Below are 25,534 nucleotides of genomic sequence, written 5' to 3'. Positions count from 1 at the left end.
GTTTCACCGATTGCGCTGAAATGTTGCACAGTTCATATGGGACCTAAATGGAATCAAAAAAGTCGACTAGAGCGAGAATTTGATGTTTGTCCCATACTAATGGATAGTTTCCCCGAAACCCTTACGCAGTTTTGCACACCATCTATCGTTGCTTTAATCAGTCTAGTCAGCTTCCCAGGAAAGCGTTTTCGTCCATGATTCTCCATGGCTCTGCGCGGTCGATACTGTCGTATGCCGCTTTGAAGTCGATGAACAGGTGATGCGTTGGGACCTGGTATTCACGGCATTTCTGGATGATTTGTCGTACGGTGAAGATCTGGTCCGGTATCGACCGGCCGTCGATGAAACCGGCTTGGTAACTTCCCACGAACTCATTTATTTTAGGTGAAAGACGACGGAAGATGATCTAAGATAGCACTTTGTAGGTGGCATTTAAAATGGTGATCGCTCGAAAGTTCTCACACATTAACTTGTCGCCTTTCTTGTGGATGGAGCAGATTACCCCTTCCTTCCACTCCTCCGGTAGCTGGTCGGTTTCCCAGATCCTGACTATCAGCCGATGCAGACAGGTGGCCAAATTTTCTGGGCCCATCTTGATGAGTTCAGCTGCGATGCCATCCTTACCAGCTGCTTTGTTGGTTTTGAGCTGGTGAATGGCATAGTTAACTTCCCTCAGCGTGGGAGTTGGTTCATTTCCGTCCTCCGCTGCACTGGCGTCGTCGTTTCTTCCGTTGCCGTGGGCTCCCGTGCCTACGTTCTCCACGCCGTTCAGATGCTGATCGAAGTGCTGCTTCCACCTTTCGATCACCTCACGTCCGTCCGTCAAGAGACCTCCGTCTTTATCCCTGCATATTTCGGCTAGCGTCACGAAGCCGTTGCGAGATGCGTTGAGCTTCTGATAGAACTTCCGTGTTTCTTGGGAACGGCACAGCAGTTCCATTTCTTCACACTCCGCTTTTTTCAGGCGGCGCTTTTTCTCCCGAAAGAGGCGGGTCTGCAGTTTCCGCTTCGGTTTGTAACGTTCCAGGTTCTGCTGAGTCCCTTGCTGCAGCATTACCGCCCTCGCTGCGTTCTTCTCCTCCAGAACCGTTCTGCACTCCTCGTCGAACCATTCGTTCCGTCGATTCCGTTCCACGTACCCGATGGTGCTCTCGGCTGCGCCGTTGATGGCTGCTATCACTGTACTCCAGCAGTCCTCTAGAGGGGCCTCATCGAGCTCGCCCTCGTCTGGCAACGTGGCCTCGAGATTCTGCGTGCATGCTGAGGCGACTTCCGGTTGCATCAGTCGCTCTAGGTTGTACCGTGGCGCGTGGCGGTCGCCGGTACCGTACATTGTTGATGACGGAGGGGGGGGGGGGAGTTTGATCATCACCAGATAGTGGTCGGAGTCGATGTTGGCGCCACGATAGGTCCTGACGTCGATAATGTCGGAGAAATGCTGTCTGTCAATCAGAACGTAGTCGATTTGAGATTCCGTCTGCTGTAGTGATCTCCAGGTATAACGATGAGGGAGGCTGTGTTGGAAAAAGGTGCTACGTATGGCCATATTTTTGGAGGCGGCGAAATCAATGAGTCGTAGGCCGTTTTCGTTCGTCTGCTGGTGGGCGCTGAACTTACCAATCGTCGGTCTGAATTCCTCCTCCTGGCCTACCTGAGCGTTCAAATCTCCTATGATGATCTTGACGTCGTGGCTTGGGCAGCGATCGTACTCGCGTTCGAGCTGCGCGTAAAATGCGTCCTTGTCATCATCAGTACTTCCGGAGTGTGGGCTGTGCCCGTTTATTATGCTGAAGTTGAAGAATCGGCCCTTGGTCCTCAACCTGCACATTCTTTCGTCGATCGGCCACCAACCGATCACGCGCCTCTGAATATCACCCATCACGATGAAATCTGTTCCCAGCTCGCGTGTGTTGCCGCAGCTCTGGTAGATGGTATGATTACCTCTAAACGTTCGCACCATGGATCCTGTCCAACACACCTCCTGCAGCGCTAAGGTCTCTACGGTAAAACTTGTTTCACAAGTGTCGTATCATTTCGTAGTCCTCGATAATGTTCTCTGGTACATCTTAGTCTATACTTTTGCATTATCGGTTACATACCTAGTTCAAGAAAGTAGAAGTCTCTAATGAGGAAAAAAAAACGAAAAAGTGTGTTTTCTCATGTAAAATCCCGTGGCGAACTTTAATCGCGATGTGCATAGCATAGGTATAACCGATAAACGTAGGCATTATATATCCCTTTCGTGACGGAGCGCAACAAATTGAAATCTCCATACAAATGGCTCAACTTTGGCTCTCCAGAACTCTTAGATTTTCCAACAAAACAACAATTATTTTACCTCATTTAGACAAACCGGAAATAAAAATTATGCAACAGACAAAACTTTTTCATGTTTTACGGTTTTTGTCCACTTTTTGTTTACCTTGCTGTGATAAATCTCACAGGCAACGTAAACAAAAGTGTGTTTACACACAAACGAGTATAAGTAATGGCTGAATTATTGAAACAGTTTACATCACATAAAACAAAGTCTAAACAGATGAAAAAAATATGCAAAACTGCTACCGCTCAACAGCACAATTGTGTTGGTTCGTCACGAAAGGGATATAGAGATACGATTGCAAAAGAAGTTATTAAAAGAGGTAAAAAAGGAAAAAAATGCCTAATTTAAAGAAAAGCTCATTAAAAGTCTCATGTGCCAATTGACAAAATTTTATTATTTTTTTTTATGGTGTGTTACACTCTGAACACTCTGAAAACAAACAAGTAAATTAGAGACATTCGTGTATCACGCATGTTGAATCTTTATTCATCCTTTCTACTTTCCGAACTTGCCCTCAAAGTTAAGAGCTCCATTGAAATGAATCATCTAGGACCAAACAGCGCACGACAACAAAGCCTGACGAAGGCTCTACCAACCAAAACATGGCACTTTATGACATGATAACAAGTTATTGTTATTGTCACCATTAACGAGAGACGCGTATTTCCACCAGTAAACATGGAAACAGCGAAAAAAAATTAAATCACACTCTGAAAGGCGCACGCAACAGTTCGTGGCTCGCGGCTTGATTGTGCTCCGGCATTTTGGAAGGGGTCCCCGACGCCGCGGCTTGATAAGAAAATTGTATAATTACTATCATGAAACGCGTTGAATGAAATTAACATAATTTCAATTTGTGCCAAAGGATGGGGGCCACAGCAATTACCTCCTCGTTCCTTGACAGCTAGCCCGCCTCAGACTGTAACAACAATGCATAGGTACAGCCTAAAAGGCGGCGGTGGCTGCGGCCACTACAGTTCAAATAATGTAGCTTCGCAACGACCGGCAGGTCTCTTTTGGGGACATGTACCTTTGCACTGCAAAGTTGTGTCGTCGTGATTATAGCCATATGCAGACGACGGATGGCGGCGAGGACGACGACGACGACGGTGATTTTGTTTCAGTCGAGCATTAAAATCATTGGCAAGGAAAACAATAGAACGTGCGACCAGAAGTTAAAATAACAATACAGCTGGTCGAGAACTTTGGGGACCAAACCTTTGTGAGACGTGCCAAAATCTTGAAGGACCTTCCTAATTGGATCCCAAGAGATTGGCATAAGTATAACGAGAACGTTTCCCGACTAGGAGAACAATAGATAAATGTATCATATTTTTATGGTTTATGAACTGTGACAATAACCACAACATGATTGATGTGTATTATAATTACAAAGATTTTTGAATACCTAATAAGATAAATTATTGATATTTGACATCATGCTTCTGCTAGTTGTTATAAAGCATTCGTTTAACAGACACCTTGGGGGATACTCAGGTATTGAGGGGCTAGGGTTATCTCCGGCTTGTAAATTGGTAACTAAGATTTTAGTACACGCTTAGGTAACTATGCACAAGTGAGCTAATAGCGACGGCATTCTATCCTCATAATAGGGTCGGGCGACATTGTTCCCAGCTTAGGCAACTAACAGGGTGAAGGTGGGCTGGCCAGATCACCACAAGGAGGTGTGATGGTAGAAGGCTAGAGTATCCCCTAGCGAGCAAGTAGCAGGAGCGACACGATTTGGTGCAGTGCCTACTTAGGATGCTTAGATGACTGGTGCAGACCTCACGAGGGCGCTAAACCGCAACAGCTGTACCTACAAGATGAGCTGATCGGTTACACGACGTACGGAGCAAAATCAGCAAGGACCTCAAGCAAAGTCTGGTCATGCTCGGTAAGTCGGTGGCTCTGGACAAGAACGAGTACGACCTTCTGACCGAAGAGCGGAGAATGTTCCATTCGAGCATGGAGCAGCGGTCCTCTCAAATGGATAGCTTCTTCTTTGCTGGCAGCGTGACTATGGCGCACGAAACCATGCATTAGGGACGATTGACCAGTAGGTTAAAGTCCCTCTGTAAAATAAAATCATACGAAACCATACAAGTCGCTGAAGCTGGAGAAGAGGGCAATCTGCACCACGACTCGAGCTGCATGGCAGAAAGCTGCTGCTGAGAGGAAGAGAACGACCAGCGCGGGCCACCAGGCTCCCCGGCCAGTTGCGAAACGCACAAAAGGCAGGGAAACGAACTTCCAAGAAGCCACTCCAAAAGAAATAGGAGCCATCCGGGATAAGGAAAGGACAACCTATGCTTACTTACTTGCCGGTCAGGCTGAGGCCTGAGTAGCCTCTGCTGTACATAGTTGCCGTCTCAATTCTACTCGGTCCATGACTTTGTGTCTCCAGTTCCGCACTCTGCGAAGGGTCCGCAGATCGTCCTCCACCTGATCGACCCATCTAGCTTGCTGCGCACCACGTCTTCTTGTACCGGTCGGACGACCCGCCCACCGTAGTCTCCCGATTTTCGCGGTGTGGACGATGGTTGATCCTCTCAGCAGCTGATGCAGCTCGTGGTTCATTCGCCTTCTCCAAGTCCCGTCTTCCATCTGCACTCCGCCGTAGATGGTACGCAACACCTTCCGTTCGAAAACTCCAAAGGCGCATTGGTCCTCTGCACGTACGGTCCATGTTTCGTGCCCATAGAGAACTACCGATCCAATCAGCGTTTTGTAGATAGATAACTTTGTGTTACGGCGAACTTTATTCGATCGTAGAGTTCTGCGGAGTCCAAAGTAAGCACGATTTTCTGCTACAATGCGTTTCTGAATTTCTCTGCTGGTGTCGTTGTCGGCGGTCACCAGTGAGCTCGAGTACACGAATTCTTCAACCGCCTCGATTTCATCACCGTCGGCACCGTGGCAGGCGCGGTGATTCCTCCCTGGAGCCCTTTGCTATCATGTACTTTGTCTTCGACACATTAATGACTAATCCGAATCGCCTGGCTTCACTCTTCAGTCGGATCAGTGACGTAGCCAGAAATTGTCTGTGGGAGGGGTTTTCAACGGTCAAGGATACCTTTTTTGGTTTGTCACTTACATTTTGGATACAGTAATGAGCAATTGTATTCGTTGTTTGAAAATAGCGGCGCAGCCGAAAAAATTTTTCGTCGCAAAGCGCTTTATACTGAAAATTTGTTCCAAAAATGTCGGCCTTGGGGTGGGGGGGGGGGGTTTAACCCAAAACCCCCCTCCCCCCCCCACCCCGTGGCTACGCCAGTGAGTCGGATGTATGTTTCCGCCATTATCTCAAATTTACGAGTAATAATATCAATATCATCAGCAAAACCAAGCAGCTTGGAATTGGTGATAGACGGCGGCATAAAACTTAAAAAAAAGACACGGACAACGTCTTCAGCTTTCGGCTGTACAGACTGTTTTAAACTTAACACTAGAGACAACGGACAACGGAGCATGCACCAGTGGAAACGGGGAAGAAACTATTCTCACGAAAAGTTTCATCGTCCGAAGCGGGAATCGAACCCTCACCCCATAGGATGGTGCGATTATAAGCTTGGTGACCCAAACCGCACGGCTACGAGAGAGTATCTTGTAAGTAGCGCTCAGTAGTTTGATCGCGCGGTAGATCTCGCAATCCAATTTGTCGCCCTTTTTATATGGGACACACGATACCTTCCATCTGTTCCTCCGGTAATACTTCCTCCTCCCAAATCATGGTAATGATCCAGTGTAGTGCTCTCACCAGTGCTTCTGCACCGTATTTTAGAAGCTCGTTTGGTAGTTGATCTGCTCCAGCGGCTTTGTTGTTTTTCAACCGGCCAACCTCCTCCTCAATCTCTTGGAGGTCCGGGGTCGGAAGTCTTTCGTCCTGTGCACATACTCCTAGATCTGTTACCACGCCACCTTCGGTACTTGCAACGTCGCCATTGAGGTGCTCATCGTAATGCTGCTGCCACCTCTCGACCATCTCACGTTTGCTCGTGAGCAGTGAAGAGAATTGTCGGACAAAAGAGGCACAAAACAAGCAACAGAGAAGACGCGGCGATTACTCTTTATCCCAACTGGTACCAGATAATGACATGATCTCGAAATTTTTTGTTGCAGACAAAACGGAAGCTGATTTTTTGCGTACTTTTTAACTCGTGAATAATCAATTATTACTAACCCAAAATCGAAACTTTTTGATGATACATCTTCAGCAGCATTGCAGTGTTTACCTACTCGAAGTAACCGCTCGAAAATCACAATGCAAGGCTTAAAAATCTCTAAACTCGTGGTGCACGATCTTTGTCCTACTCTGTTCAAGTTGGGACAAACCTATGTCGCATTGGGTAGAATGTCGCAACAAATTCAGGTTGCGACATTGTCGTTATTGTTGCACGATGGTTGAATTTTGATTCACTGCTCGTGAGAATATTCCCGTGATTATTTCGGCACATGTGGGCTTGTGGCACAAAGCCTCTGTACGAGCGGTTCAGCTTCTCGTAGAACATTCGTGTGTCCTTAGCGCGGTACAGCTCTTCCACCGCTTCGCGATCTTGTTCTTCCTGATGACGCTTCTGCATCCGGAAGACTGAGTTCTGCCTGTTCCGCGCCTGTCTATAACATGCCTCATTCGCTCTCGTACGGTGTTGCAACATTCTCGCCCATGCTACATTCTTCTCGTTTTTCAACTGTTCACATTCGCCGTCGTACCAGTCGTTTCAGTGATTCGGAGTCGCAAAGCCTAGTGCTGCAGTCGAGGTACTACCTATGGCGGATCGGATGTCCCTCCAGCCATCTTCAAGTGTAGCTACGCCAAGCTGCTCTTCCGTTGGTAGGGCCACTGCTAGCTGCTGCGCGTAGTCTTGAGCCACTTCTACGTTTTGCATCCGCTCGTTGCTGAGCCGCGGTGTTCGAAAGTTTTGAGCGTCGAAAGTTTTGAGCGCATGCATACAGCGACTAAGTCGTGATCCGAATCTATATTCGCAATGCGGTATGTGCGGACATTGGATATATCCGAGAAGAATTTACCGTTGATTAGAACGAGGTCGATTGTGTTTTCTTTTTGAAGGTCGGGTGCTGTCCAGGTGGCTTTGCGGGGGTAGAAGGTGACTATATACCAATGGAGGCTGCAAAGTTTACGCATCGCTGGCCGTTATCATTCGATACGGCGTGTAGACTGTTTCGCCCGATTACCGGTCTGTACATTTCTTCCATTTCAACTTGCGCGTTCATGTCGCCGACAACGATTTTCACGTCACGCGGCGAGCAACCATCGTATGTTTGCTCTAACTACGCGTAGAACGCTTCTTTCTCGTCATCAGGTTCCCTTCATGTGGGCAGTTGGCGTTGATGATGCTGTAGCTGAAAAAAAAACGGCCCCTTACTCTCAACATGCACAACCTTGTGTTGATCGGCTGCCACCCATTCACACGTTGTCGCATCTTCCTCAACACTATAAATCCCGTTCCCAGTTCATTGGTGGTACCACAGTTTTGGTAGAAGGTAGCCGCTAGAAGCCGCTTTTCCACACTTTCTGTCAAGTCCAATAAAGTTCCTGCAACGCCACGATTTCGAAGATCCCGTGCAGTAATGTTGAAAAAAAAAAAGCGCGAAAGGGACGACGCGCTGATCTTCAAAACTGAGGCGGATGCATACGCCGAAATGTTAAGGGCTATGTTGGGCGAAACTCGTCTCTGACCGCTGAGCGCGAATGTAAAAAGCATCCGGCTCACCAGGACTGGAGCGATGATGCTAGTGCTGAAGAAGGAAGCGGCCAAAAAGGGCACCTCCTACAAGGCACTAGCGCAAGAGGTATTGCACGATAAAGTGCAGGTGAGAGCTCTGGCAGCGGTGGTGATTCCTTCCTCACTGGTTAATGACTTGCTTCGATTGAAAAGCTTGACACCTGCCCACCATCCAAGGAAAAAAAATGAGTGGTGAGGACCATTCGGGAAATCGGCCAAGCGCTAGCATGCTACCTTTGCGGACTCCCCAAAGCGAGTCATCGATGTACGTCGCTGCAGACTACGCAGTTAACCTTGAGGGTGTGATGTGCACTGAGAGAGGCTTCTGAGGCAATACCTTCTTGGTGGTTCCGTGAGACGAAGGGTTTGGCACCATGGAAATGCTGTTTAGTGGGTCGAGGAGAGAATAATCCCGACTTTTACTTTTTTTGTGTAGAAGACGGTCCTTAACCCCACACTACACTAATACCTCTTTTTATGTATGTTATTTTTATGCAATTTAAATTTATGCACCTTTACTTATGTCCTGCATAAAAAGAAAGAAGGCTACTCAGAATCAAAATTGTGCATAAGAAAATTTATAATAATAATGATGGTAACTACTGCAACGGTGGCCAGGAGGTTTTTATAGGGCACAGCAAAGGGAAGATGCAGGGGTGTTTTAGGGGTCTCAAGGGTCTCAAGGGGTTTCAGCGGGGTACATACCAAGAGATTTCAGGGAAGTTTTTGGGATTCTGAGGGGGTTTTGGAAAGCATTGCAGAGAGTTTCAGAGGATTTTCGACGGGTTTTTGAGGCGTTACAGGTACGATTTCGGGGGTTTCCGAGGGCGGGATTCAGAGGCGTTTTCGGAAGGTCTCAGGTGTGTCACGAGATCCGGGAGCGAAAATCTTCCCTACCAAGCTGATTTATATGCTCAAATTTCAAGCAATTTGGCCCACAAAAAAGCCAACACCATTGGCGTAGCTAGAGGGGGTGCCTGGGTGATCAATTTCTGGTTTTCCAGATGAACCTCCATACAAACTTCAGACGAGTTCAGCACCGCCCAAATGTGAATGAATTAAGTTGAAAATCAGAACGCACTGAAACTTTTTGAGATGTGTTTTTTCCCATATAAGCTTGAGGTGTCCTAGTAGAATCTCTGCAGGGAATCCATGGAGAAATTCTTGAAGAATTTCTTGGAAGTATTTCCGGCGAAAAATCCTGGAATTCCCCTGAAGGAATTCCTGGACAGCTCCTGGGAGAATTCCAAAATAATCCTCTCTGGATGAATTCCTGAAGGATTACCTGGAGCAATATCCGAAAGCGCTTCTAGCATGTAAGTACTTATATATTTAAAGTTAGTTACAGTAACTGTGTAAGAATCACAGGATATATTTCCGAAAGAATCGCAGGACGACTTTATGAGGAAACTACTGAGCAGGAAGTGCAGGGAGTATTATTGAAGAAATTCATGGATGGATTCCTGAATAAATCTGTGGATGAACTCCTATAATGTATCTCGGAGATAAATTTGAAAGAATACTTGGATGACTTCTTGGAGAATTTCCATGCTACTGTATCCCTCTAAAATTATATAAAAAAAATCCAATACAAATCGCTGGAGCAATGCCTTTAGAAATCCTTCAAGTAATTCAAAAACTCTTCAGGAAATCCTGGAAAAAACTTGGGCGATTCCCTGCAAAAGATGATTGACGAGTTACTGAAATTTTTGAACGGACCCCTGAATAAATTTTTGAAAAGATCCCGAGAGAAATTTCTAAAGGAATCACTACAGGATTTCCCGGAGTAATCCCTGAATGAATTCTTTTTAAAATCCCTAGAGGAATTCCTGTAGGTATGAAATCCTGGAACCTGGAGCAAACCCTGGAAGATATCCTGAAGGAATCCCTGGATGAATTCCTGGCTGATTCCCTAGAGAAATTCTAGGAGGACTCTCTGGAGAAATTTCAGAAAAACCCTTTTGGGAAATTCCAGAAGGAATCCTTAGAAATATTTCAACAGAAATTCTTGAAAGAATCCCTTTGGGAATTCTTGGAAAAAATCCATGAAGAATTTTTTTGGAGGAACCTCAGAAGAAATGCCTGACGGAACTTCTGGACAAATTCCTGTCGAAAACCCAGGAAGAATTCCAGGATATAGGAATATCCGAAGAAATTCCTGAATCAATACCTGGAGGCATTTCTAAAGGAATTCCTGGGCTAATTCTGAAAAAAAAAATCTGTTGAGAAAATCCTGAAGAAAACCTTAGAGAAATTTCTAGAGAAACTCTTGCAAAAATCCCTGGAGGAATCCCTGGAGCAATTTCTAGCGAATCATCAGCATTCCTCCCTGGAGGAACTTCTGGACAAATTCCTGTCGGAAACCTAGGAAGAATTCCTGGAGAAATCCCTAGAGGAATCATTGGAGAAACATCTGTGTAATAATTTCTGGAGGAATTCCTTTGGGAGAAATTCTTGGATTAATTCCGGAGGAAACCATGAAAGAATTTCCGGAGGAATCCCTGAAAAAAATCCTGGAGGAATTCCTGCAAAAATGCCTGAAACAATTTCTGAAGGAATCCTTGGAGGATTCCCTGCACAAATTCCTGGATCGATTGCTGTAGGAATTTCTGAAAAAAATCACAGAGGAATTCCTGGACCAATTCCTGGATGAGATCCTGAAGAAATACCTGGGGTAATTCCTGAAGGAATTCTTGGTGGAATATCTGAAGAAGTTCCTCGAGAAATGCCTGGAGGAATATCTGAAATAATTCTAGGAGAAATTTCTGAGGTCATTACTGGAATCCCTGGAGGAATCCCTGGAGAATTTCCTGGAGGATTGCTGAAGAATTCATTGAAGGAATTCCTAGGAGAATCTCAGGAGGACCTCATGCAGAATCCTTGGAGGAATTCTTGGAGTAATTCCTGGAATCCGGGAGGATAATTTCTGTAGAAATTCCAGGAAAAACTCCGGGATCAATATCTGGAGGAATTTTAAAAGGAATTCCTAAGGTAATGCTGAAGAAACCTCTTGATGAGTTCCTGGAGGAATCTTCAGATAAATTTCTAGAGAAATTCTTGAAGAATCCCTGTGAGAATTCTTGGAAAAAAAAACTGGAGGAATCCCTTAAGCAATTTTTGGAAAAACCTCAGGAGGAATGCCTGGAGCTACTTCTGGACAGACTTCTGTCGGAAACCAAGGAGGAATTCCTGGAGAAACTTCTAGACGAAATCATGGCGGAATCTGGAGAAACCCCTAGAGGAATTCTTGGGGCAATTCCGTGGAACTATCCCTGGAAGAATTCCTGGACGAATCCTTGAATTAATTCCTGGAGGAATCTCTAAATGAGTTTTGGAAGGAATCCCTGGAAACATTTCTTAAGAAATTCCTAGAGGAATTTCCAGATGAATATCTGGAGGAATTCCAGGAGAAATCTCTGGAAGAATCCTCAGAGGAATCTCTGAAGAATTCCTGGTGTATTCCTGGGGCAATTTTTGAAGGATCCATGAAAAATTCCTGGCGGAATCTCTGGAATTCCTGGAAAAATTTCCTGATGAATCCCTGGAAAATTTCCTGAAGAAATTTCTGAATTTACCTGGGGTAATTTCTGGAGAAATGCTTGGTGGAATTCCTGGAGGAGTTCACGGAGAAATGCTTGGATGAAATCCTAAAGGAATGCCTAGAATAATTCCTGAAGAAATCCTTGAAGAAATTTCTAGAGGAATTTTAGAAGGAATTTATGCAGGAATCCCTGGAGGAATTCTTAGAGTAATTCCAGGACTAACTCTGTGAGAGATGCCTGAGGGAGTTTCTTAAGGAATAATTATTCCTGAATGAGTTCCTGTAGGGATTGCTGGAATAATTCTGGAGGAATCGCTATAGAAATCCTTAGAGGAACTCCTGGGGGAATGCCTGGAGGCATGCCTGTAGGAATATCTGGAGGAATCTCTAGAGAAATTCCTCAAGAAATTTCTAGAGGGGTTCCTGGAGGACTCCCTGCATAAACTCCATTAGCAATCCCTAGATGAATTCCTGGAGATTTTCCTTTAAGACTCACTAAAACAATTACCGGAGGAATCCCTAGAGGAATTCCTGGACGAATCTCTGTAGAAATTTTTAGAGGAATCCATGCAGGAGTTCTCAGAGGAATCCTGGAAGAATTCTCAAAGGAATATTTGAAGAAATCCCTTGAGCAGTTCCCGGAGGAGTCCCTTGAGGAATTCCCGGAGGAATCCAAGCAAGTATTCCAGATGAAATACAAAGTTCAATTTCTGAGGGAACTCCAGTAGGAGTTTCTGAGGAGATCTCATTACTGAAGAAATTGCTGAAATTCCTGAAGAAATCCTGAAATCCTGGATTAATTCCTGGAGGAATTTCTGAAGAAATCCCAAGAGGAGTTCTTGCAGGCATTTTTAAAATAATCCCGGAGGATGTTCCTGAAGAACTATGGAAGGAATTCGCGGGTGATTCCCTGCGGGAATTATTGAAGAAATTTCTGAAGAAACCCTATGGGGTATTCCTTAGGGAATCTCAGGAAAGCTTTCTTAGCGAATTCCTGGAAGCATTTTTGTAGGAATCCCTGGAAAAAAGTCTGAAGAAATTCGTATCTGTAGTAATTTCTGGACGAATTATTGTAGGAATACTTGTATGGGCCCCTAAAGAATTTTTATACAAATGTTTTAAGCAACTCCTGGATTATTTTAAATAATCGCTGGTATAATTTTCTGAAAGAATTTTTTAAATAAATTCCTGCAAAAATACTTCAAATCATTCCAGATGGAATTATTGGAGCAATTTCTAGCGCAATTCTGGAAGGAATATATGGAGAAATCCCTGTAGATATCTCTGAAGAAATACCTTGAAGGATCTCTGGAGAAATTCCTGACGGAAACCTCAAAGAGGAGGAACCACTAAAGATATCCCAGGACAAATCCTCGAAGATATGTCTGGGTGAATTCTTGAAGGAATCTCTTGAGGAATCCATGATGGAATCGCTGCAACAAGCTATGGAAAACAATCCTGGAGGAATTATTGACACTCATATAGTTTACGAAACTATGAACAAATCTAATACAGTCATTTTGATTCCTCAAAACTGCAATGCCGATTTGCATATTCACATGTCGGGCGCCCATCCCGCTTAAAAGTCATTACAAGTCAGGTCCCCCCTCCAGAAAAAACGCAAATGGCCAACACCGATCAATTCGCTCAGACTTGTGCAGTTTTTGATTATTTGTGGCAAACATTGCGTCAATCGGAGTGACTTAGCAAGTTGTTCGTTGTCCACACGATGTTTGATCAACCGTTTGACTGGTGTATAGGTACCTCAACAATTTAAATTTCGAAAAAAAAAAATACATTATCTACAACATTCCCCATAGATACGTAATCTGATATTCACTCCTAGTCGGCCTAGTAGTTGGCAACGAACCAGAATGGGGAAATTTTATGTAACAATTCGAACCGCGCGACATTTCCCGCTTTCCTTCGTCGTTGCCCAATTCAAGTGGAAGAAGTTATAGCTTCCGATAACAGGACAGTCAATGGAGGAAAACCCCTATACAAAAAGTTTTTCACCCCGAGCTCTCATTCCGCTAGTTTTCCGTCCGCCAGCGTAAGGGAAAATTTATACAATCAAAATTCCTGGAAATTCTTCAACCATCGTCTAATGGCTGCAGGATCCCTACTGGTTTGTGAAATGGCGGTCGTCGGTACCAACGGTGGATAGGTGGGGATATGATTTCACCAGTGCTGGTTGGTCGGCGTACACGCTTCAAGTAACATTTAAAAACAATTGCCGTTGCACCGTGCGATGGTATTTTACTATGGTCGCTTGTGTTTTTATTCTTCATCCACCGCACCGGGAAGCCGACAACGTACCTCAACCGTAGAACAAAGACAACCAACGGAAGCAGTGCTGCCAGCTGAAACGATTAACTGTTGCACCGTATCGGAACTCGATGCCATCAAATCTGATAATCTCATCTGCTCTCCCTTGCCATGGAATCCAATTTGCTTCGACAAGGCGATTCATTCTTTCATCCTGCCCCATCTCTGTCTATAGTCTCGTTATGTATCGCATCCATCGGCAACCTTATCCCCGTTGTTGCTGCCTTTGAACGTGAAGTATGGCCACGTGGACTCAAGAGTCATGAACAGAACAATGAATATCAGCTCCTCGTTGTTGTTGGTTGGCTTCCGCCTGAGATCCTTCAAAAGAAACAAATGGTGCAATCTGATGAGAGTCTCGATAGGATGGGGGGTTTGCAAATATTTGTGCAACCTATAGCTTTCATGTAATTATTTAACATTTGAGCTTGCAACACCTTCGATTATGTAATCGTGATTTGTTCTTGTCTCTATAATAACATCAAATAGTACATTTCATCCCGACACGAATGTTTATTAGGGTAAAGTGTCGTAAATAAATAATAATAATAATAAGTATTTTTCATATAGCTTCAGCTCTATAAACGAAAATATGCTTGAGCTCATGTTAGACATTTGATTGATTCTGGCAGAACAATTTTCTGGTCCAATGAATCCAAAAAAAAATGAAGGTTGTTTGTTGTAAGGCAAAAATGTAAACAATTTGAGCTCGTCTTTTCCTTCTGCCTTACAGTTTAGTTATAAACCTCTTCATTTTTCTTATGAACCTTCTCTAGCTTAGAAATTTCCACAACTTGTCCATCGGGATACGTCGAGATTCGCCGATACGCCTCTGCAATAGCCACTTTTATGGCCAAGTTTGGAACTCCGTCCGGGCATGGGTCCTTACCTATGCTAAGGGACTTTACTATCCCCGCAAATTCCACATCGGTGACCCTCTCCTCATCGCCAGCCCCAGTCCCCGGCTGCCCTACTTGGCCTTGGCCTAGCCGCCTCTTCCTCTGCCCGCTGCCTGCTGTTGTTTTAGTCGATACTGTAGTGATACGCTAGGTGATAGCTGTGAGTGTAGCCACAGCGAGAGTGTACTCTCCAGTTCGAACTATTTGTTAGGCCAGGACTACAAACAGTAACGTCAATAATCGACTCCGCACCGTTCCGACTAAAGGTAGTCTTGGTAACGACATAAGCCATATCGACATCTAGCACGGCCAGTGTCTCTGGTATGATCTGACCCCGCTGGTTGGTAAAACAGATTCCCCTTTTCACGGCCAAACACAAGCTATTACCACCGGCATTCGTACTGTTGGCACGGTCGTCATACAGTCCAGCATCTGCATGAACTGCTCGGTCGATCACCGCGGAGGCGCATAGCAGCTACAGAAGAAAACCCCGATTACTTTGGCGGCCACGAAGCCCTCATAGATAGTAGACACCAACTCCAGGACGGGGTATTTACCCGTCGTCCAGATCGCCGCCATTTTTGCGGACCCATCCGCGACCCAATTGCCATTGCCGACGGGTACTCGGTATGGGTCCGATATAATGGCGATATCTGTCACCCATTCGGAAACTGCCTGACAAAGCAGTTGCTGAGCTGCGTCACAGTAGTGGTTCAGGTTCAGCTGCGTTACCTGCACTATGATTTGCCCGCTACGGAGGGAATGGGATTCCTCCAGCAAGGATAGATGGACTCACAGCTTCATAACTAGCGTGTCTAAAATGACGAGCAGGCCCCATGGTGAACTTTCATTTGGCATCAGGGCCGAATCTAAGAGAGAGCCGGAGGGGCCAGGGCTCCGAGCCCCCACATTTGAGGCCCCCCCCACAAAAACCGTTTATGCTTGCTAAACATTAACCTTTTTGTTCCAAAACATCATATTTGTAACTCCGAAGGGCCTCCACATTCGCTACGGCCCCGGGCCCCCACAATCCTTAATCCAGGCCAGCTTGGCACAATTTCTGTCAGGCCATGGGTGCTTTAGGTGGTATCTGCACCGATTCGGACATGCAGGCTCCCCAACATGTCCGAAATGCGCAGGCTGCGATGAGACCTCGGAGTATTTGCTCTTTGAATGTTTACGGTTCGTGAAGCAAAGGTCGAGTATGCAGGAGATATGCGGTAGATATATCACTTCACCTTCGATAAAAGCCTATTTTGACTCACCTTCTCGCAATGTAACAAAATAGTAGGATTCTTTGGACGGTGGGCTATGGCCAAGCTCATTGACGGCTATCACCCGGAAGCTGTACACGGTGAATGGCACTAGTCCCGTAACTTGGTAGAAGGCTTCGTTGCTATTGGTGTAGATCGGCTCCACCTGGTCCCATTCGCCATTCTCACCAACCCTGTGTAAAGAAAAGACGCACAAGAAAGAAAGAGAGGAAAAAGCATATAAGTAGGATGTAACTAATGTCATGAAATTTTTCGTAGAATGTAAAGAAAAAGTATCCCGGCTAAAATTTTTTTTACAGTTGGCACTATTGCGAGGTGAGCCGATAAGTGCACGTTGCTGGGTTTTGGAATACGTTTCTTTAAAATTTATGCGCGAAAATGTTTCCACCCTTGTACCGGCGCGGCGAACGTACAGCCCCCTCATCCTAGCGTGAGTGAGTGAGTTCAATGGGGGGAGTGTTGCATACGCGAGAAGAAACCCATTTTTGGGTAGTCAACGCGGAAGCTACCACGCTGTCAAATGTGCATGTTGGTGTAGGTACGTATATGCACCCCAAATGGCAAACAGTGCAACGCCAGGCGAGTGGAAAAGAAATATTATTTCACTCTCGGGACTTTCCTCCTGGCATCAGCTTTTGAGACGTACAAGCTTTTTCCTGGCGTCACCACCCACTGTGGGCTGGGTGTGAGCTAATATGATCAAACTTGCATGATTTATGTAATTTTTTTTCAATTTTTTTTTTATTTAGTTAGTAGAGAATAAAACGACTGTAAGACGCGTTTGTGGTGTGATGATAAGAGCTGCGTAATATCAGCCCTGCACATAGGATACTGGAGGTGATCAGAGTAGGTGATTGTACTATAGGTATATCACTTCCAAGCGCTCCGTCAAACACTTGGATATGATGATCGACGATAATTTTCTGCAAAATAGCCTCCTTAGCTATAGTGTACAGTCCCAGATGATGTCCAATAGCTCTGCGGTCATCGCCGAATCGGGGTGTTATTGGCGAAGTGTACCGCCCGTCCGTCTGTTGAACGCGACCCATGTGCCCAGCTAAGGCCCGCCTTCAAAGGTAGCCAAACGGAGTGGAGTGAAGCCGCTAAGCTTTTTTCGGGTCGCTGGGCTCTGTAGCTCTGTCATCGACTGGTGAGGGACCGTCCCGGGAATCGTACGGCATCCGCCGCATACTCTCGTCGAGATAAACCGGAAGCTTCCGTCCAGCCGCCACTCCCTCCGCAACGCACACGGGTCTCCTCATCGTCGCTGTGCGCCAAAACGCAGCACCAACACGCCAGGTACCACCATCTTCGAGAACCGAAGGACGCCATCATCGAGTCGTCGGGGCGACGACGAACCCCGCCTCCAATCGCCGTCAAAAACCTGAGCAGGTACGTCAAGAGCTTTTATGGCTGGATTTATGGGTGAACGCGCTACAACGGACCAGATGTTTGCCATCCGCCAAGTGTTGCCATCGATTTCAAATCGGCGTATGATACAATCGATCGAGAACAGCTATGGCAGATTATGCACGAATACGAATTCCCGGATAAACTAATACGATTGATCAAGGCGACGATGGATCGAGTGATGTGCGCAGTTCGAGTACCAGGGACACTCTCGAGTCCCTTCGAATCTCGCAGAGGGTTACGGCAAGGTGATGGTATTTCGTACTTGCTGTTCAACATTGCTTTAGAGGGTGTAATTAGGAGAGCGGGGATAAACACGAGTGGGACGATTTTCACGAAGTCCGTTCAGCTGCTTGGTTTCGCTGATAATATTGATATTATTGCTCGTAAATTTGAGACGATGGCGGAAACGTACATCCGACTAAAGAGTGAAGCCAGACGAATCGGATTAGTCATTAATGTGTCGAAGACAAAGTACATGATGGCAAAGGGCCCCAGGGAGGCTTCACCGCGGCCGCCACCCCGAATTTATATCGACGGTGATGAAATCGAGGCGGTTGAAGAATTCGTGTACTTGGGCTCACTGGTGACCGCCGACAACGACACCAGCAGAGAAATTCAGAGGCGCATTGTGGCAGGAAATCGTGCTTACTTTGGACTTCGCAGAACTCTACGATCGACTAAAGTTCGCCGTAACACGAAGTTGGCCATCTACAAAACGCTGATTAGACCAGTCGTCCTCTATGGGCACGAAACATGGACCCTACGTGCAGAGGACCAACGCGCCCTTGGAGTTTTCGAACGGAAGGTGTTGTGTACCCATTGGCGTAACTAGAGGGGGGCCAGGGGGGGCCAGGGACCCCAGAATTTTTGCGTCTATCAAACAACGCACAAATTCAAATGGTCATTGAGGAAGTTTTAATATATTTAAAAGCTGGTGCTGCAAGATGTAATCGTAAGTTTGAAGGTATTCATGATTGGACTTGTAAAAGACTTGGTATTCATGAGATAATTGTGAAAGAATTCCTGGATGACTTCTTGGAGAATTTCTTGGCTTCTATGTCCCTCTAAAATTATCTAAAAGAATTTCAATACAAATCGCTGGAGGAATTCCTCTAGAAATCCTTCAAATTATTCAAAAAATCTACAAGTAATCCTGAAAAACCCTGGGGTGAATCCCTGAAAAACATTATGAACGGAATATGTACTGTAATTTTTTAACTAACCGCTGAATAAATTTAAAATAAATCCCGAGAGAAATTTCGGAAGAAATAATTACAAGAATTCTCGGAGCAACAATACCTGCAGGAATCCCTGGAGTAATTTGTGAAAGTATACCTGGAGAAATCCTTGGATGAATTCCTGGAGGAATCCGAAAAGCAATTATGCTAGTAATTTCAGCAAAAAAAATCTGAAGAATCCGCATCAGAAATCCCTGTAGAAATTACTAGAAAATTTTTTAGATGAATCCTTGGAGGAATTTCTGGATGCATTCCTGGAGGAATCCTTAGAGGTATTCTTCAAGAAATCACAGGAGGAGTTCCTACATTTATTTCTGGAGGATATCCGGGAGAACCTTCTGGAAAAATTCCATGCGGAATCTCTGGAAAAGTTCCTGGACTAATGCCTGGAGTATTAGCGGATTTTTTTTATTATCGTACAAATTGGTATGAAGTTTCTGAAGGTTAATGAAATTAGGTAGGGATCATATATATTTGAAAAACTAAATTGAAAAAAATCAGGGTCGCCTAATTTTCCGGAAAACTCCAGTGAAAATCAAACATTTTCCACAGACACCACCTACTTTGAAAAATCATAGAACGAAGCATCATAGGCACATTTTTTTTTATGAAATCATAAGCAAATTTTCTCAGCATTTCCAAGATGGATTTCTGGAGGAAATCCTAGAAAATTTTTTGGACAAATTCCTGGCGGATTCCCTGGAAAAGTTAATGGATTGATTGATTGATTTGTCTTTTTTAAAGAGACTTTCAGCCATTGGCTCCAAAGTTAATGGATACACTTCTGAAGGAGGCATCCCTGGCGAAGTTCCTGGAGTAATGCCTGGAGCATTAGAGAAATTTCTGATGAAATTCCAAGATAAACTTCTAGAAGAATTCCCAGAGGAATTTCTGGAGGAATTCCAGGAGGAATTCTTGGAGGAATCTCACGGAAGAATCCTTAGAGGAATCCCTGCAGGAATTTCTGGTATATTCTTGGAGGAATTCCTGGTGGAATTTCTAGAAGAACCCGTGAAATAACTCCTGGACGGATTTCTAGAGGAATCCCTGGAGTTGAAATTTATGGATTTATTCCTAGAGGAAACCTGAAAGAATTTCCGGAGGAATCCCTTGGAAAATTCCTATAGAATTTCCTGAAGAATCTCCTGAAAGAATATCGGAAGCAATCTCTAAAGGATTTCCTGCAGAAATTCCTGGAGGAATGCTGTAGGAATTTCCGAAGAAATTCCTGGAGGGATTCCTGGATCAATTTCTGAAGAAAATCCTGTATGGATTTCTGAAGAAATACCTACGGTAAATCTTGGTGGAATTTCTTGAGGAGCCCCTGGAGACACTGCGGTAGTAATTTCTGAGGAATTCCCAGAGGAATTCCTGAAGGAATTCCTATATGAATTCCTGAAGGACTTTCTGAAGGAATTCCTGGAGTATTTCTCATACACCTCATAAGGAATTCTCGCAAAATTTCTTAGAGAAATGTCTACAAAAATTCTTGAAAGAATCCCTAAAGATATTCTTGGAAAGAACCCTGGAGAAATCTCTGAAACAAATTTCTGGAGGAACCTTAGGAGGGATTCCTGGAGGAACTTCCGGACAAGTTTCAGGTGGAATTTCAGGAGGAATTTCTGGACAAATCTTTATAGGAAACCTTGGGAAATTCCATGGAACTATTCATGGATTAATTCCAGGAGGAATCCTTTAATCAATTCTTTGAGGAATCCTTCAATGAATTCCTGGAAGAATCTCTAGAGGAATTCTGGAAGGAATCTATGGAGAGATTCTGGAAGGGATCTATGGAGAAATTTCTGAATATATTCATACAGAAATTTCTAAAGAATTTCCTAGAGAAATTCCTAGAGAAATTCTGAGAGGAATTTCTAATGGAGTTCCAGAAGAAATTTCCAGAGGAGTTTCTGGAGGACTTACAGGAGCAATTTCTGGAAGAATTACTGGAGAAATCATCGGAGGAATTTCTGGAGGAATCCATGAAATAATTCCTGGAGGAATGTGTAGAGGAAACCTCGGAGAAGAAATTCCTAGATTAATTCTTGGGCGAAACCCTGGAAGGATTTCTGGAGGAATTCTCGGAACAATTCCTGAAGGAATTGCTGTACGAATTTCCGAAGAAATTCCTGGAGGAATTCCTGTATCCATTCCTGAATAAATTACCGAAAGTATTCCTGAAGAAATACCTGGGGTAATTTTTGGTGAAATTCGTGGTAGAACTCCTAGAGGAGTCCCTGAGAAATGCCTGGATGAAATCCTGGAAGAATGCCAGGAGGAATACCTGGAATAATTCTTGAATAAATTCCAGAAAGAATTTGTGGGGAAATTTTTAAAAGAACCCCTTGAGGATTACCTGGAGGATTCCTGAAAAAATATTTGAAGGAATTCCTAGAGATATCTCAGGAGGAAATCATTCAGGAATCCCAGGAAGAACTATTGGAATATTTCTTGGATAAACTCCGAGAGGAATTCTTGGGGTAATTTCTAAATGAATCCCTGGAGGATTTTCTAGATAAATTCTTGGAGAAATTGCGTTAATAATTTCTGAAGGAATCCTGGATTAATGCCTGGAGGAATCCCTATAGAAATCTCTGGAGGAACTTCTGGAGGAATGCCTGGAGTAACCCCTGGATAAATTCCTGGAGACATGTCCTTGGATGAATTCCTGGAGGAATCTCTCGAGAAATTCCTTAAGAAATCCCTGGAGAAATTCCTGGACTAATGCCTGGAGTAATCTCTGGATACATTTCTAGATGAGTACCTGGTGGAGTTTTCAGAAGAATTCTGGGAGCAATCTAGTGGAGTTTGGAGTTTTTAGAAGAACTCCCGAAGCAATCTCTAGATGAATTGCTGGAGAAATCCTGAGATGAGTCCATGGAGAAACTCCCAGGAGAAATTTCTAAAGAAACCTCTCGAAAAATTCCTAGAGGAATCCTCAGAGAAATTTCTAGAGAAATTCTTGGAAGAATCCCTGGGAAAATTCTTTGAAAAATCCCTGGAGGAATCCCTGAAGCAATTTCTGGAGAAACCTCAGGAGGAATGCTTGGAAAGTTCTGGACAAATTCCTGCAGGATATTCTGGATCAATTCCTTGCGGAATCCCAGGAAGAATTCCTGGATTAATCTGTAAAGGAATTTTTGTGGAAATTCCTTGGAACTATCTTTGGAAGAATTCTTGAATGAATTCCTGGAGGAATCTCGAGAGAAGTTCTGGAAGCAGTTAATGGAGGAATTTCTAAAGAAATTCCAAGAGAAATTTCTGAAGAAACTCCAAGAGAAATTTCTGAAGAAAATCCAAGAGAAATTTCTAGAGGAATTCCCAGAGGAATTTTTGGAGGAATTCCAGGAGGAATTCCTGAAGGAATTGCGGTAGTAATTTCTAAAGGAATTCCTATGGGAGTTCCTGGATCAATTCCTGGAGGACTTTCCGAAGGGATTCTTGGGGTAATACTTAAGTAACCTCTTGAGGAATTCCTGGAGGCATCCTTAGAGGGATTTCGAGAGAATAACTTGGAAGAATTCTTGGGGGAATTCTTGCAAAAAAAAACTGGAGGAATCCCTGAAACAATTTGTGGGAGAACCTCAGGAGGAATTCCTGGACAAATCTCTATAGGAAATCTTGAGGAAAATCCGTGGAACTATAGATCATGGGAGATCTGCAGGAGGAATCCCTAAATGAATATCTTGAGAATCCCTGAATGAATTCCTGGAAGAATCTCTAGAGCAATTCTGGAAGGAATCCATGGAGAAATTTCTGAAGGAATTCAAGGAGAAATTTTTAGAGGAATTCAGAAAGGAATTTCTGGTGGAGTTCCAGGAGGATTTTCTGGAGGAATTACTGCAGGAATCATCGGTGGAATTCCTGGAGGGATCCATGAAATAAATCCTGGAGGAATGTGTAGAGGAAACCTTAGAAAAGAAATTCCTGGAAGAATTTTCGGAGGAATTCATGGAAGAATTCCTGGATCCAAACTTGAATAAATTCCTGGAGTAATTCCTGAGGTAATACCTGGGGTAATACCTGGAGAAATTCTTGGTAGAACTCTTGCAGAAGTCTCTGGAGAAATGCCTGAATGAAATCCTAGAGGCATGCCAGGAGGAATACCTGGAAAAATTCTTGAAAAAAATCCGGGAGGAATTTCCGAAGGTGTTCCTGGAGGAATCTTTTTTTTTTGTCTGTATTAACGAGATTTTTAACCCTAGGCTAGTTCATCTCGGGACCCACGTTTTACTTCCCTTCCGTAGGAAGAACCCACATTTTGTGAGTATGTCGGGAGTGGGATTCGATCCCAGGTCCTCGGCGTGATAGTCAAGTGTTCTAACCACCACACCAGGTCCGCTCCACTAGGGCCTGGAGGAATCTCAAGATTCATTCCTGATGAAATACAAAGTTCAATTTCTGAGGGAATTCCTGGAGGATTTTCTAAAGAATACTCAGGGGAAATACTGAAGAAACCGCTGAAATTCCTGAGGAAATCCTGAAATCCTGGATTAATTCCTGCGGGAGTTTCTGATGGAATCCCAATAAGAGTTCTTCTAAAAATGTTTAAAATAATCTTGGAATTCGTTTTTGTAAGAATAACAGAAGAAATTTCCGGTGAATCCCTGGAGGAACTCTTAAAGTAATTTCTGAAGAAACCCGATGAGGAATCCCGGAAGCAAGCCCCATTAGGAACTCTTTATGGAATCTCAGGAGAGCTTTCTTAGCGAATACCTGGAAGAATTTTTGTAGGAATATTCCTGGATAAAAAAATGAAGAAATCAATGTCTGCAGTAATTGTTGAAGAAATACTAGAATCCCTAGTGGAGCGGACCTGGTGGGATGGTTAGAACACTTGACTATCACGCCGAGGGATCGAATCATACTCCCGACAAACTCGAAAAATGTGAGTTCTTCCTTCGGAAGGGAAATAAAGCGTGGGCCCCGAGATGAACTAGCCTAGGGCTAAAAATCTCGTTAATACACATAAAAAAAACTAGGATCCCTAAAGGTTTTTTGTACAAATTTTTCAAGCAATTCTTGGAGTGTTTTTTTTAAGAATCTCTAAGTAAAATTTTCTAAAAGATTTTCTGGAATACATTCCTGCAGAAATACTTCGAATCATTCCAGATGTAATTATTGGAGCAATCTCTAGTGGAATTTTGGAAGGCATATATGGAGATATCCCTGTAGAAATCTCTGAATACCTGCAGAAATACCTTAAAGGATCTCTGTAGAAATTCCTGAAGGAAACTTCGAAAAAAGCACACGAACAATTACTGGAGGAACCTCTAAAGATATCCCAGGACAAATCCCCGAAAAAATGTCTAGTGGAATCCCTAGATGAATTCTTGATTGATTTTCTGGAAAAAGCGAAGATAGAATCACTGAATTAAGCTATGAAAAAAATCTTGGAGGAACTGTTCGCACTCATAAATTTTACAAAACTATGAACAAATCTGAAACAGTCATTTTGATTACTCAAAACTACAATACTGATTTGCATATTTACACCCCTCCAGGAAAAAATCCTAGTTACGCCAATGTGCGTACCATCTACGGCGGATTTCAGATGGAAGCCGGGACTTGGAGAAGGCGAATGAACCACGAGCTGCATCAGCTGCTGAGAGAAGCAACCATCGTCCATACCGCGAAAATCGGGAGGCTACGGTGGGAGGGTCACGTCATCAGGATGTCGGATAGCAACCCGACTAAAATGGTTCTCGAGAGTCATCCGACCGGTACAAGAAGACGTGGAGCGTAGCGAGCTAGGTGGGTCGACCAAGTGGAGGACGATCTGCGGACCCTACGCAGAGTGCGGAACTGGAGACAAAAAGCCATGGACCGAGTGGAATGGAGACGGCTACTACTTACAGCAGACGCCACCCCGGCCTAAGCTTGATCGGTAAGGTAAGGTAAGGCCTCGTCCATAGTAAGTTGTGGCGGCCCGGCGCTAAGTACCGAAAGCTCCATGGTAAGCTGGAAAGTACATATGGGTTAATGTGTCTATGGTATACATCACTGGTATGGTGCCTATGGGTATACTTATGGGGGAGAACATAGAGTGCTTCCAAGTCAAGTTGGGCGCGGACTCGGAGAACGGCTTGTTCAAACCACTGACGACGAATGACGTACATATCTTTTTCCACTGAACTCGGTTCTATGCCAATCGCTTCCAGTCCTCCTGGACGTTGAATGCTCTTATAACTTCTTCGACCGCAAACAGTCATCATATGCGCGACCGCATCATACCGGTAAGGGAACGTCCATAAATTACGTCACGCAAAAATTGCCCATTTTCAACCCCCCCTCCCGCCTATGTCACACTTTTTGTATGAGGCCACTGAAATTTTTGTATGGGTTGTCACACTTTGATGAACCCCCCCTCCCCCTAAAAGCGTGACGTAATTTATGGACGTTCCCTAATCATCACGTAACGCAGTTATAGAGGAGATAGAGCGTGGACTCGGAGAACCGCCAATTCAGACTCTTCTATACATGAAATGGTTCAAGAGTTTAGAGTCGGCTACGTAGGTCATACTGGTGTCCTGCGGTCGAAATCGATCCTTACAGCGATTAAGTGTAGCGTTGCTGTCGTGGCGTTGGTCTACTGGGTTGGATCCGTTTGTGGAGGGGTCCCCTAGAGGCCGGGCCAGGTGGAGGCCCCATTGTCAGCAACTCCTTCTTGTGCTAACTGTAGTACCTCAGCTTTCAGCAGGTCAAATCGCGTTGCAAGTAATAGTTCTTGATGCTTGCAGAACAGTTTGGGCGCAGACGTGGCGGTTGACC

General features: G+C 44.4%; 1 protein-coding gene across 1 annotated transcript in view; it reads right to left on the bottom strand.

Annotated features, from left to right (window-relative positions):
• LOC109431943 (tyrosine-protein phosphatase 99A) overlaps positions 1-25,534 on the bottom strand; it is a 586,380-nt gene that overhangs the window by 191,520 nt on the left and 369,326 nt on the right. The window contains exon 5 of the mRNA XM_029856676.2: positions 16,104-16,285. Coding sequence (XP_029712536.2) covers positions 16,104-16,285 — 182 coding nt within the window. The remainder of the gene's footprint in view (positions 1-16,103; positions 16,286-25,534) is intronic.

This window comes from Aedes albopictus, chromosome 1 (assembly GCF_035046485.1).
Source record: "Aedes albopictus strain Foshan chromosome 1, AalbF5, whole genome shotgun sequence".
Classification (NCBI taxonomy): domain Eukaryota; kingdom Metazoa; phylum Arthropoda; class Insecta; order Diptera; family Culicidae; genus Aedes; species Aedes albopictus.
This window is presented reverse-complemented; position numbering and strand designations above follow the sequence as displayed.